At 35.0% G+C, this 13,350-nt stretch overlaps 1 protein-coding gene across 1 annotated transcript; it reads right to left on the minus strand.

Moving 5' to 3' along the window:
* Positions 1 to 654: 654 nt before the first annotated feature.
* Positions 655 to 12,389, minus strand: Osi5 (Osiris 5). The gene is made up of 2 exons (XM_069823208.1): positions 11,699 to 12,389; positions 655 to 1,222 (listed from the first exon to the last, which is right to left on the minus strand). The coding sequence occupies exons 1-2, from the start codon at positions 12,261 to 12,263 to the stop codon at positions 879 to 881; spliced, it is 909 nt and encodes a 302-aa protein (XP_069679309.1). The 5' UTR covers positions 12,264 to 12,389; the 3' UTR covers positions 655 to 878.
* Between the last annotated feature and the right edge of the window lie 961 nt (positions 12,390 to 13,350).

The following is a 13,350-nucleotide window of genomic DNA, read 5'->3' on the forward strand; positions in this document are numbered from 1 at the left end:
AGCGCATGGAATCTATACAAAAAGCATCAATTGAAAGATAGACAAGAAGACTAGCCATAAGGCGTTTATGGAGAGATTACAGGAAAAATCGCAATAGGTCCTTGACATGTTTGCACAAAATCTTGTGTAGAAGCTCAGTTCTTAAAGACAATCTGACGCTGTTAGATAGACTGGCTCGATCCACCGCTGTGAAGTAACGGTAGCAAGCCTGACCGTGAACCGATCGGGCCCGGGTTCAAATCATGAATGAGAGAAGTTATCTGGTTGAGGTTTTTTCAGGGGTTTTCTCTCAACCAAATAAGAACAAATGCTGCGTAACATTCGGCATTGGACCCTGGACTCATTTCATTTATGGCATTCATCTCACTCAGGCAATAGCAACCATAGATAACCATAGCAATTGATAAAGCGTCGTAAAATAACCACTTAGAAACGATGTGAAAAATGGCGCCATTCGTTATTTCCCTTGTCGTCTTGTGATCGAATGTAATGAATTTCTTATTACATTAATTTCTGCCACAGCAGCAGAATTTCAGTAAGGTCATGTAAGATTGACATTATCTGAAGGTATTGAATAAGAATTTAATAATGTATTTTAGTATTAGTTTTATCTTTAATAGATTAATTTAAAGCACAATTACATTACTTTAAGTGTTAGTTTTACAATTTCACAATAATTAGCTTCATAAATACACATTCACACAATTGAAATTAGTCTATTTGGTGTTTCTTTTTTAACTTCCTAATCACATACGTAATAAATTATCGCAGAAGTGCAAGGTCTAGGTTAAAAATAGGTAATCATCTGTAATTAATCCCTGTCAGATTTAACTTGTAACGTTCCATGCTCTGCCACCTAGCGTAAACATTTTACAACTTCACGCTTTAGAGAACAGCTGACGGTAGGCTCTGTATGCCAGCCAAGCAGGATCATCCATGTCGCCATCTGTTGAGCGTCTCTTCCTGTAGTGGCCGTGGTCTCCACCAGAGTGATGCACAGGTACGACACTGACCACGTGACCGCCGCCGTGGTCATCGTCCTTCGAGGTCAGCTTCTTGATGCCGACGATGGCGGACAGCATGAGAGCCATGGCGCTCACCATGAGGGCCTTCATGGTTAGGAGGCCCAGCCCGCCGAGGCCCATGGCGGTCAGCATACCCTTCATCATCAGACCCATCGCCAGCAGCGTCCCTTGGCCCTTGTCTTTCTTCCTGGCGGAAGCTGCAACGAAAACAAATACATAGGATATCAGCCGAAACTAATAATTTGCTTATAAAAAGTAATTATTTATTTAAATGGGAGTATTCTACAAGAGGAAAACAAGGAAATTAAAAAACTTAAAGAGGAATTTCACGAACATAACACATACTTTCTCAGGCTTCGCATATTTCGCAAAAATCCATTTCTTGTCATACTACGAATGGTATTACTATTTATATTTGCATCACCGTCTACGTGATATTTAGCTAAATCTCTTTCTAAGTCTGCGAAATTCGCGTCTACTTTTTGGTCTGTTGCCAAAAGCGAAGGGAGGGGGGGATGTAAGGGAATGCTTACAAGATAGCCATTTCACCGATTGCACTCACAGTGAAATGTGAATTTTTATTCATCTACTACATATAGTTATAATATAAAGTCCATTAATAATATCTAGTGCTAAGGATATTATAATTTACTTTTACACTAATGAAGAAGTTCAAATATTTTGGAGCAACAGTAACAAATATAAATGTTACTCGGGAGGAAATTAAACATAGAATAAATATGGGAAATGCCTTTTATTATTCGATTGAGAAGATTTTGTCATCCAGTCTGTTGTCAAAAAATCTGAAAGTTAGAATTTATAAAACAGTTATATTACCGGTTGTTCTTTATGGTTGTGAAACGTGGACTCTCACTTTGAGAGAGGAACATAGGTTAAGGGTGTTTGAGAATAAGGTGCTTAGGAAAATATTTGGGGCTAAGAGGGATAAAGTTACAGGAGAATGGAGAAAGTTACACAACACAGAACTGCACGCATTGTATTCTTCACCTGACATAATTAGGAACATTAAATCCAGACGTTTGAGATGGGCAGGGCATGTAGCAAGCATGGGCGATATGAAACAGTTATATTACCGGTTGTTCTTTATGGTTGTGAAACGTGGACTCTCACTTTGAGAGAGGAACATATGTTAAGGGTGTTTCAGAATAAGGTGCTTAAGAAAATATTTGGGGCTAAGAGGGATGAAGTTACAGGAGAATGGAGAAAGTTACACAACACAGAACTGCACGTATTGTATTCTTCACCTGACATAATTAGGAACATTAAATCCAGACGTTTGAGATGGGCAGGGCATGTAGCAAGCATGGGCGATATGAAACAGTTATATTACCGGTTGTTCTTTATGGTTGTGAAACGTGGACTCTCACTTTGAGAGAGGAACATATGTTAAGGGTGTTTCAGAATAAGGTGCTTAAGAAAATATTTGGGGCTAAGAGGGATGAAGTTACAGGAGAATGGAGAAAGTTACACAACACAGAACTGCACGTATTGTATTCTTCACCTGACATAATTAGGAACATTAAATTCAGACGTTTGAGATGGGCAGGGTTTTATAGCACGTATGGGCAAATCCAGAAATGCATATAGAGTGTTAGTTGGGAGGCCGGAGGGAAAGAGACCTTTAGGGAGGCCAAGACGTAGATGTGAAGATAATATTAAAATGGATTTGAGGGAGGTGGGATATGATGATAGAGAATGGATTAATCTTTCTCAGGATAGGGACCAATGGCGGGCTTATGTGAGGGTGGCAATGAACCTCCGGGTTCCTTAAAAGCCAGTAAGCAAGTAAGTACATGATATTTAGCTAAATCTCTTTCTTAGTCTGCGAAATTCGCGTCTACTTTTTGGCCTGTAGCCAAAAGCAAAGGGGAGGGTGGATGTAAGGGAATGCACACAAGATATCCATTTTACCTATTGCTGTCACAGTGAAAAATGAATTTTTATTCATCTACTATAGATAGTTATAATATGAAGTACATTAATATTATCTATTGCTAAGGATATTATAATTTACTTTTACACTAATGAATGGGTTGTTAATATAATAGAGCATTCCATAAGTAATGGCAAGAATGGTATAAATCAGTGCTCCTAGCGGTGACCATTTAAATTTTGTACTACGTAATAGAGTAGCGATTTTCTCGAAGTAGTTATATTTTGTAAATACAGTATCTGTTTCTGATTTGTAGTAAACAATACAGCCCTAAAGGTAAGAACAAAATATGTTTCATAAAAATCCAAGTTGCAACAGAAAAACATGCATTACAAGTAGCCTATGGGGGAGAAGTCCTACCATACTGAACTATTGCAAGTTCGGTGGAAGCGAGGCATTCACTTTCAATCAAGAGTTGACATTCGAACAGCTTTAGATTGATTAGCGAGAGATATATCCAGAAGTGCTGCTGCGGATGAAGTCTGCCACCTTCCAAGAATTTGGCAACGTATTGTTGACATGGCAGGGGACTATATTTGAAGTATGTAATGTCAAAAGGGGTAAATCGCAATATAGCGAACGTAGAAGCTCCGCCCACGACCCCTTCCACTTTTCCCCTACTAGCTCAACAGACACTCTACGTGATAGGCGAGTGTTGTGTCGAATGCACATTTCATGTGGTTGGGGATAACTTCCCCTACTGGCGTTCGCTATATTCCGATTTATCCTTAAATTGGAATGGTAAGTAGAAAAGCGAAAATATCGTATTTCCTGTTTCAAATATGTATGTCTTGAATCATCTTAATATACACTGTTAACACCTGAATACGTATATTGAATATTTTATTAGAGTGACCTAACATATAGTTTATCTCATTTAAAAGAGATCGTGACTTTAGGCCTATGTAGTAAGTTGTCATACAGTGTGTTCATTTATATAAGATGAGTTATCAGAGCTGTTATATTTGTTAAGTGTTATTTAAAACGTCCTGAAAAATCTGGGTATCAATATTATTGATCAGCGTCACAAACGATATTCTCATATTTCTTACCTATCTTGTAGATGAAGTAAAACAATTTATAAATTTGTCATTCTTATTTTATCCATCAGTGTTTTACATACAGTTTATTTAGCCCTCTTTCAGTCCACCATCCAATATGGCATTATTGCCTGCGGTAGAACTTCAAACATGTCTTTAGATTCTCAATTTTTTTTAGAAAAAAGAAAGGATAATCAAAATCTGCTCAAGGCGATGTGCTACTGAAATTTTCTCACAAACACTTAAAAAAAAATTAACTTATTCTAACTTTCTTAGTGAAAATTCTATTTCAAAAAATATTATCTAATTTTTCTTAAAGATAACACTGCATTTTGTGCAATGGAGCATTAGTAATGCCCTACTGTATTTTATTCATTTGTAAAAAAATATATGTAATTTATTCAAGTTCAAACATTAATAAAAAATAATACTGCCGTACCTAAAATTCTCTAGCGATAAAACTATGTTGAATACAGCCAATCAAATGCTCCATTTCACAACAGAGATAGTAATGAATAAGTATGTCGAGTTTTAACACTTTGTCTTTAACCGCTGAGAAATAAAATGAATACTTGTCGTTGAAAACGTAGAAAATTTCTTTTTTAAGATAATTAAATTTAAAGTTTTGGTTACAAATAACTCGTACATTAACACAACTTCTACCAATTAGGATACTTACTATAAAATTTTAGCGTGAAAATGAAAAAAAAAATGTCAAAATTCGATATCATGATAAAATTATAGGCCTAATGATTGCACTCCTAAACTCATACTTACTTACTTACTTACTTATGGTTTTCAGAGAACCCGCAGATTCATTGCCGCCCTCACATAAGCCCGCTATCGATCCCTATCCTGAGCAAGATTAATCCAGTCTCTACCACCATATCACCTCCCTCAAATCCTTTTTAATATTATCTTCCCATCTATGTCTCGGCCTCCCCAAAGGTCTTTTTCTCTCCGGCCTCCCAACTAACACTTTGGATTCGCCCATACGTGCTACATGCCCTCCCCATCTCAAACGCCTGGATTTAATATTCCTGATTATGTCAGGTGAACAATACAATGCGTGCAGTTCTATGTTGTGTAACTTTCTCCATTCTTCTGTAACTTCATCCCTCTTAGCCTCAAATATTTTCCTAAGCACCTTATTCTCAAATACCCTTAACCTCTGTTCCTCTCTCAATCTAAACTCATATTTTCTGAACTTAAATCTATAAGATTTAACAATTATATAAGTATACATTATTGAAGAATTTACACAAAAATCTCAAAGATTCTATACCATTTACTTATGTTTACAATTAAGTATGAGGAACGTTAATTTACTATGAAAAGAACATACCTGTCCCTTGACCAATATGCTACATAAATCTAGAGCTACAAAATGAATTAACCGCAGGTTCGAACCTTAGCCCCTCTACACTATAATCATTCAACTTACCACTACGCTAAAGAGAGCTTATAGGCGAGAAGAAGCTAATTAATTATCTAACAACTGACTTTCTTAAAAATTGTTATCATCTGAAGACAATTGAAGATATGGGCCTATTCGTTGGAAGCAAGGGAACTATAACAAAATATTTTAAACATTTTTGTGAACGATTTAATTTAAATCATCTATTCATATTTTGAAAAACCTTTTATGAAACAAAAGCATATAATTTCAATGATTTATACTTCTATTATATGTTCTCTAAAATCATGTTTAATGTAAGTTTTTATTTTATTATTTAATATCATTTCAATTTGTTAGGTATGCTTTGTCATTTTAGACAGGCCTGTCTGGTGGTAAGTTTTGTAAATTAAATGAGATAATAGTAAGTGACAGGAAATAAGAAAGAAGAGTTACAAAGTTAACATGATATTATATAAAAAAACTAGTGGCTTTTGCAGCAAATGCTGCAAACATTTTTCAGATTTATTTTCAATGAAGAATACCAGACATTCGGAAAGTAATTTGCTTCCATGACAATGAAAGATACTCTCTCTCTCTCGAGCCAATACTGAAGAGAACCACGCATATAAATATCTACACCATACCGCCATTAAATATATGAAAAAGACCCAACCCCACTTGATTAATAATTATAAAAATATTTGATTTTTAATAATATTATTATCTTACGTAAGTTTTATAGCTTTCAGTAACATATACTATATAGCCGCCACTCGGTAAAATATAGAAATCAAAATCTAATTTATGTTATTCTCTACATCTACTTATATAACCCCAAAACGTTTCACTTTCATATCATCAATATAGCATTATTGAAAAATAGTCACATCATGGCATTAACTACAACAATATTTCATTTCTAATAGCAATAATATCATCAAACCACCTCAAGTTTTGTAGTTTTTAATATGCAATACACAGCTGTATCCAGAAAATTACACACCACAGAATCGAACCTGTAAATTATTTTTAGTAAGTTAAGTTTTTAATAACCGATTTAATTTGAGCTCTAAATATGTCAGCATTCTTGCAGATCATGGCCTTCGTGCAATATTGTTTACTGTAGTATGTGTTTTGTTTTATTCTGAAATGCAATACGGCCGACTTGATGCTTGCTTCGCTTCTCCTTTACAAAAAAGCGAAGGGAATATCAAGTCGGCCGTGAATGCTATTAGTTAATTCTCAAAACTGACGGAAGATGGATTTTGGAAAATAGGAAAATTATGTTTAAAAATTGACATTTCACTGAAAACTACTATTTTTCCGAAAAACTTTTAGTTTCAAGCTTCAAAATGAGAGTTCATTTATTAAAATCCGTCCAGCCGTTTTCCCGTAATTTCCATTACCAGTTCAAATTATATATATATATATATATATATATATATATATATATATATATATATAGATTATAATTTGTACACTATAATTTTAAGGATGTACTACTATATTGAGGGCGGAATTTAAATAAAAGTTTCCTTTTCCTGAGCGTATCATAATCTAGACGTTTAATGGCTATTTAGGCCAACATAAACCTGTATCAATTTTGTAGTTAAAGACTTAAATGAGAGCACTTATTTCCGCTTGCTTTCAAAGCATGTCTTGTTGAGAGCTTAGAACAGATATTAATAATGTGACTCTTTAATATGAGGTCAACGATGGAGGATGGAACTGAAATGAATTAGGACAACAAGCTTTGTTTGTATCATTTACTTTGGGAGTGGTAAAGAGAAAGTACCGTAACAGCCTACTGTTAAAAATCGGTTAGGCCTATCTAATTTTCCTACTACGAAAAATAAGATTTACAATATCATGTTTACCAGTCAAACCTGCGGTCTGTGACGCAGGATGTCCTAGTTCGAGTCCCTGTGAGTCCTGGGAATTTTCATTTTAAAAATCCATAGTGATAGATGCGGCTGTCGGGGTTTTCCAGTCTCCTCATCTTAGGCAAGAACGTCATTCCGTCCGATCTACAGTCCCTAATAATTTCACAGTCTTCCCATAACTTCGTCTGGCGACGCACGGAGTGGGCTTGGTTAGGGATGATTGGGATTGCCTACTCCAAACCTGATTCCGCAGTGGGTTGGGAAGGCGCCTAGCTGGTCGGTAAGCGTAATAATTCTCCTAGTACGTAGCTGGATCGAAGTGATTCCCCCTCCTAATTATAATAAGAACTAGTGGCTTGTGCAGCAAATGCTGCAAACTAAGTTCATTAGACGTTCAAATAAACATTTTTCAGATTTATTTTCAATGAAGAATACCAGACATTCGGAAAGTAATTTGCTTCCATGACAATGAAAGATACTCTCTCTCGAGCCAATACTAAAGAGAACCACGCATATAAATATCTACGCCACATCGCCATTAAATATATGAAAAAGACCCAACCCCACTTGATTAATAATTATAAAAATATTTGATTTTAATAATATTATTATCTTACGTAAGTTTTATAGCTTTCAAGTAACACATACTATATAGCCGCCACTCGGTAAAATATAGAAATCAACATCTAATTTAAGTTATTCTCTACATATACTTATATAACCCCAAAACGTTTCACTTTCATATCATCAATATAGCATTAATATGTATAATTAATTTAAAATAGTCACATCATAGCATTAACTACAATAATATTTCATTTATAATGGTAATAATGTCATTAAACCACTTCAAGTTTTGTAGTTTTTAATATCCAATACACAGCTGTAACCAGAAAATTACACACCACAGGATCGAACCTGTAAATTATTTTTAGTAAGTTAAGTTCTTAATAACCAATTTAATTTGAGCTCTAAATATGTCAGCATTCTTGCAGATCATGGCCTTCGTGTAATATTGTTTACTGTAGTGTGTGTTTTGTTTTATTCTGAAATGCATCAAGTCGGCTGTGAATGCAATTACCTAGTTCTCAAAACTGACGACAGATGGATTTTGAAAAATAGGAAAATTATATTGAAAATTGACATTTCACTGAAAACTACTATTTTTCCGAAAAACTTTTGGTTCCAAGCTTCAAAATGAGGGGCCATTTATTAAAATTCGTTCAGCCGTTTTCCCGTAATTTCCATTACCAGTTCAAATTATATATATTATATATATGTATATATATAGATACAATAAAATACAATGTTATATTGTCTGTGCCTTAGACATTGCATTGACAACTATATCTTGGTCTTTATCCTTTCCATTGCATTGTATATTGGTATTTGACTGTCATAAGTTTTGGCCACTTGTTCGGTAAGGAAGAAAGAACAAGAAAATTACATTTAACTAAACATTTGCGATTCCTATATTATTTTATGCATTAACTTGTTTCATAATTTAGTAATTAGTGCAAGGTTTATATATATTTTACGTTAGTTAATTTCTCAAAATGAGAAAAAATTCCGTAACTCTTTCAATTTTGATATAAACACATTTACTTAAATGTGCCTGTAGATTGTATATTTAGGATGATTAAAAAACGCGACAAAATATTACGAAGAATAAGTTCAAATTTACTACTCATTTAAGGCGAAGCTCTTATTAATGTAGCTAAAAAAAAAGTATATTTCAAAAAGTTATAATAATGTAAACACTTTGCTGATTAATTACGTGTTATTTTGGATAAGAATTTCAACATGATACGACAATTTTGAGTTTTTGTAACGTCCAAACGATATAGAAACATTCAAGTTTTGGAGCAACGCAATGTCTTCAGCATCAGGAAAAGCAAGGAACTGCTCCAGTTCTGGAGTAGTTCCTTGCGTCTCCAGTTCTGGAGAATATCTATTGGCAAAGGATTTATATTTTCTTGTTTTTCTTAATTATTTAACTAATACATTGCTCCTAAGCGTTGAATCTTTCTTTATCCATGATAAGGTACAGAAACCCGAAATCTCATGTTGAACAAAGTAAAAATCTTGAGTCTTATTTAAATGTAGGAGTTTTGATGTCTCACTCTGTATAAATACTTACAAATACATAGTACACATAGTATAATATTTTCACGTATTAAGGTAAATTGCTAGTTTACAGAGTTAACGACTTCAGCAGCTGGGTACCTGGATCTAATGAGTGCACTGATTGTATAATTAATATGGAGGCATGAAATAATTACTCTGTCGTTAATATTCACTCTCTCCTATTTGTTTTTTGTTTTCATTTTGTATTTTTGTTGTTTCACGTACACTTCAATATCAGATGAACAATGTTATCGGTCATTCCATTGTGAAAAACAAATCAGTTAGATTCTGATCATCAATTGTTAATTGAGATCATGATAAAAAGTGCTGTATACATTAGAACAGAGACTATTTACATATGATACTTGAGTAAAAGCTAGTATTTGGTGACAACAAAAATAAATTTCATTTCAGATATCTTGATATCATCATAATCGTTGACACGAGACACACAATTTTAGTTGTCCACACCTGTGGAGTAACTGTTAGAGCGTCTGGCCGCGAAACCAGGTGGCTCGGGTTCGATTACCGGTCGGGGCAAGTTATTTGGCTGAGGTTTTTTCCGGGGTTTTCCCTCAACCCAATATGAGCAAATACTGGGTATCTTTCGGTGCTGAACCCCGGACTCATTTCACCGGCATTATCATCTTCATCTCATTCAGACGCTGAATAACCTAAGATGTTGATAAAGCATCGTAAAATAACCTACTAAAAATTTTAGTTGAAATAAACAATTTTGCGAGTCTCTTTTAGATTAAAAAAAGGAAACACTGACATATTGTATTAAGAGAAGAAAAAGTGAATGGAATTTAAAATATCTTTCTCTTTTATACTGCGTAATTCGTATGAATATAATATATGGACTTCAGAAGAACTAAACATCAATAGTAAGACAAAAAAAAAAATCTTATAAATCTAAAAAAAAAATCTCTATTAATTCGTAATTTTTAGAGACATGTTTTTTTCTGCCTAGATGTTGGCATTAATCAGGTAAGCTATAGAAATTAAAGTTCATCTACATTTCAATCGAGAGTATTCTGCATGTTTCGTGGGCGGTGAAGACTGTCATTGCCATTACACTGCTTGTGTGGAAGCTGTTGCGTAGCTCAAAAATGTCGCATATCCAGTAATTTTGTAAATTTTACGTAGACCGAAGTATGGGCGTATTTTTCTCCCAATTATCATGGAGTAGTGAAGCCAAAGCTCTCATCTCCACCATAGGCAGAAGTTTAGTGCAGCTTTCTGGGGACCCTCGAAGCAGTCAATATCTACGTCAGCGCATTGGCATCTCCATTCAGCGCGGTAATGCCACAAGTATTCTTGCATCCTTCCCCGAGTCCTCTTATTTAGATGAAATTTTCGTCCTTTAATTAATCAATTTATTGGTAATCTATTATAGTATACCTACATGTTAATCGGCTTATGTGAAAAAATTAAAAAAAAAAATAAACAATAGACTTCATCTGAAGAATTCTACTAGTACGCTATTGCGGAATAACAATGCAATAAGTGTGCGTCGTGTGTTTTTTTTTTGTCGCAAATTTCCTTTAAAATAGTAAAACTTGCAGAATTAATTTGCATATCACTTAATAGTACATTATGCAACGACCCTACAGGCCTAATGATAGTAATTAAGACGCAAGTATGTTTGTTTATGAAACGAGCGCAAGCGAGTTTCATAATTTTCATACGAGCGTATTAATTACCATTATCGGCAAGTTTCATACGACTTTTTATGCTCGACCATATTTCTAACTTTAAATTATTCAGAAGTAGTATCTGACAGAAGATCGGAAGTGACCTTGTTCATAACTCTTGAATTGTGAGATGTGCTCAGACGCGAAAGTATTGATTTTTTCCGAGGAACAATAATGTCATTAACCTTGATGTAATGCAGAGAATGTATAACCTGAAAATTGATTTAGAATTGAAAAACGAGATGGCAAATTGAATTTATTTGAATATTATTTACAATTAACGCTAATTATTATAGTAACAGAACATAACCTTCTGCGACAGTATTGGATTTCCAGTCTCCGTGACGTTTCCCTCGTTGTCTTTCGATTGCATATCCGAGAATAATCGAAAACCTGAACTTTAATGAATAGGTGTACTTTAATGACATGCATTAAAGGACTGCTACCAGGTGTATAATTACTACATTTCGGCATGGTCGAGCATAAACATAATTTTTAATTTTTATTATTCTAACAAAGTATTGCCTCTGAAGTGTGAAAAGCGAATATCGAACAAATGACTGAGAAACTTACCTTCTTTATCGGACTTCAGCTGCTGTAGGATACGAGACCATTCCTCTCCTGAGGGCAGTAGATCCGGGATACGAATTCTAAGTTCGTGGCTGCTGAGAAACTTCTGAAACCTGGACAACAAGCCGTTGTCATCCTTCTGCATGCTCCTGGACGTGGGCTCGGAAGACGAGGAGTCTCCAGGAGCGGAGTTTTCAATACTGACGAGCTGAACGCCGTCTGCGAGCTGAAAATTCCTCGGAGTGTCCAGCAGCTGCGCCATGACCCTCCTCATAATCTTCACCCCGTAACAAGAGATGGACGCGTTCCTCAGCAGTTCCTCGTCGTCTGGACATGAGTTCCAGGACTCGCTCAGGCTCCCTGCAACTCCCCTGTAGATATTATCTCCTGCAGAGACGTATTCGATGTTTTCGCTGAGGTCGTCAACGATGTTGTTTGACGACGTCCCGTCTCCTGATGGCGCCACACTTTTAATCCACTTATTCCTTGTCTCAACTGAGACGCAACTGACGAATGCACTTAACGTTGTAAGCAGAATCAGGTGCTTAGTAATGCTACAAGCAGACATCTTATTTGATGCAGAGTCCGGGCTGATTACTCAACAGGAATCTCTATTCACAGAACCACTGACCATGCGAAGCGGTCGGCGAAGCGATGATTGCCTCAATGACTTGACATTGACGGAGAACTTGGATGTGAAATGTGTGAGATGCTAATGTTGATTGCTGCTTATATATGAGAAGAAGGATGGGGTAGTGGGGGTTGCTTTTCAATGGAACAGATTGGACCTCCTTCTCCCTCTCGGTGGCCGTTTTCCGAATGCATTTCATTCGGCGGAACCGTGTTTAAATGGAGCGTGATGACCAGTCCAAGAGGGACAAACAAAATAGCACGACACAAGTGATTTTGATTGTGCTAGCACAAAACGAGCAAAGTGCGAACCGTAATAATCTACGATGACGTTAACAAAAAACGGTTTACAAAGGAGAGTAATCGAGTATTTGCATTGCGGAAAGGATGGATTCGTTGTGTCTACACCACCGAGCTTACAATAAGAAATTTCTAAAATGAAACCAGATTTGTTTATATAATAATAATAATAATAATAATAATAATAATAATAGTAATAATAATAGTAATAATAATAATTTATTTATTTAATCTGCCAGAGCTAAGGCCAGTAGGCCTTCTCTTCCGCCCAGCCAGACTCTTATTCTAATTGAATACAATTGCTTACATAGTTATTACATTACATTACATTAATATCTAGACCATAAAACAACATGAAAGTAAATAATGAAAGTTGGATAAGTAATGTTAGTGTGACAATAATAAACATTGGTAAGAAATAATAGTTATAATAATAATAATAATAATAATAATAATAATAATAATAATAATAATAATAATAATAATAATCATCATCATCATCATCATCATAATAACTTAAATATTTATTCTGTGATATATATAACCATTAAACATTGAGAAACCTGAAACAGCTATTATTGTTAACAAGAATTGTTAGAAAAATATTTCGTTAGCCTATTCTTAAATTGGTTTAATGTCTGACAGTCCCTGACATTACTCGGTAGGGAATTCCAAAGCCGAGGAACAGCCACAGTGAAAGAAGATGAATATGAGGATGTTCGGTG

Source organism: Periplaneta americana, chromosome 4 (genome assembly GCF_040183065.1).
Source record: "Periplaneta americana isolate PAMFEO1 chromosome 4, P.americana_PAMFEO1_priV1, whole genome shotgun sequence".
Lineage (NCBI taxonomy): Eukaryota > Metazoa > Arthropoda > Insecta > Blattodea > Blattidae > Periplaneta > Periplaneta americana.

Coding starts and splice junctions, on each gene's coding strand:
- Osi5 (XM_069823208.1), bottom strand. CDS start 12,263: ATGTCTGCTTGTAGCATTACTAAGCACCTGATTCTGCTTACAACGTTA. Junction 1,223..11,698: donor GCTGAAGTCCGATAAAGAAG/GTAAGTTTCTCA, acceptor TTTTCGTTGCAG/CTTCCGCCAGGAAGAAAGAC.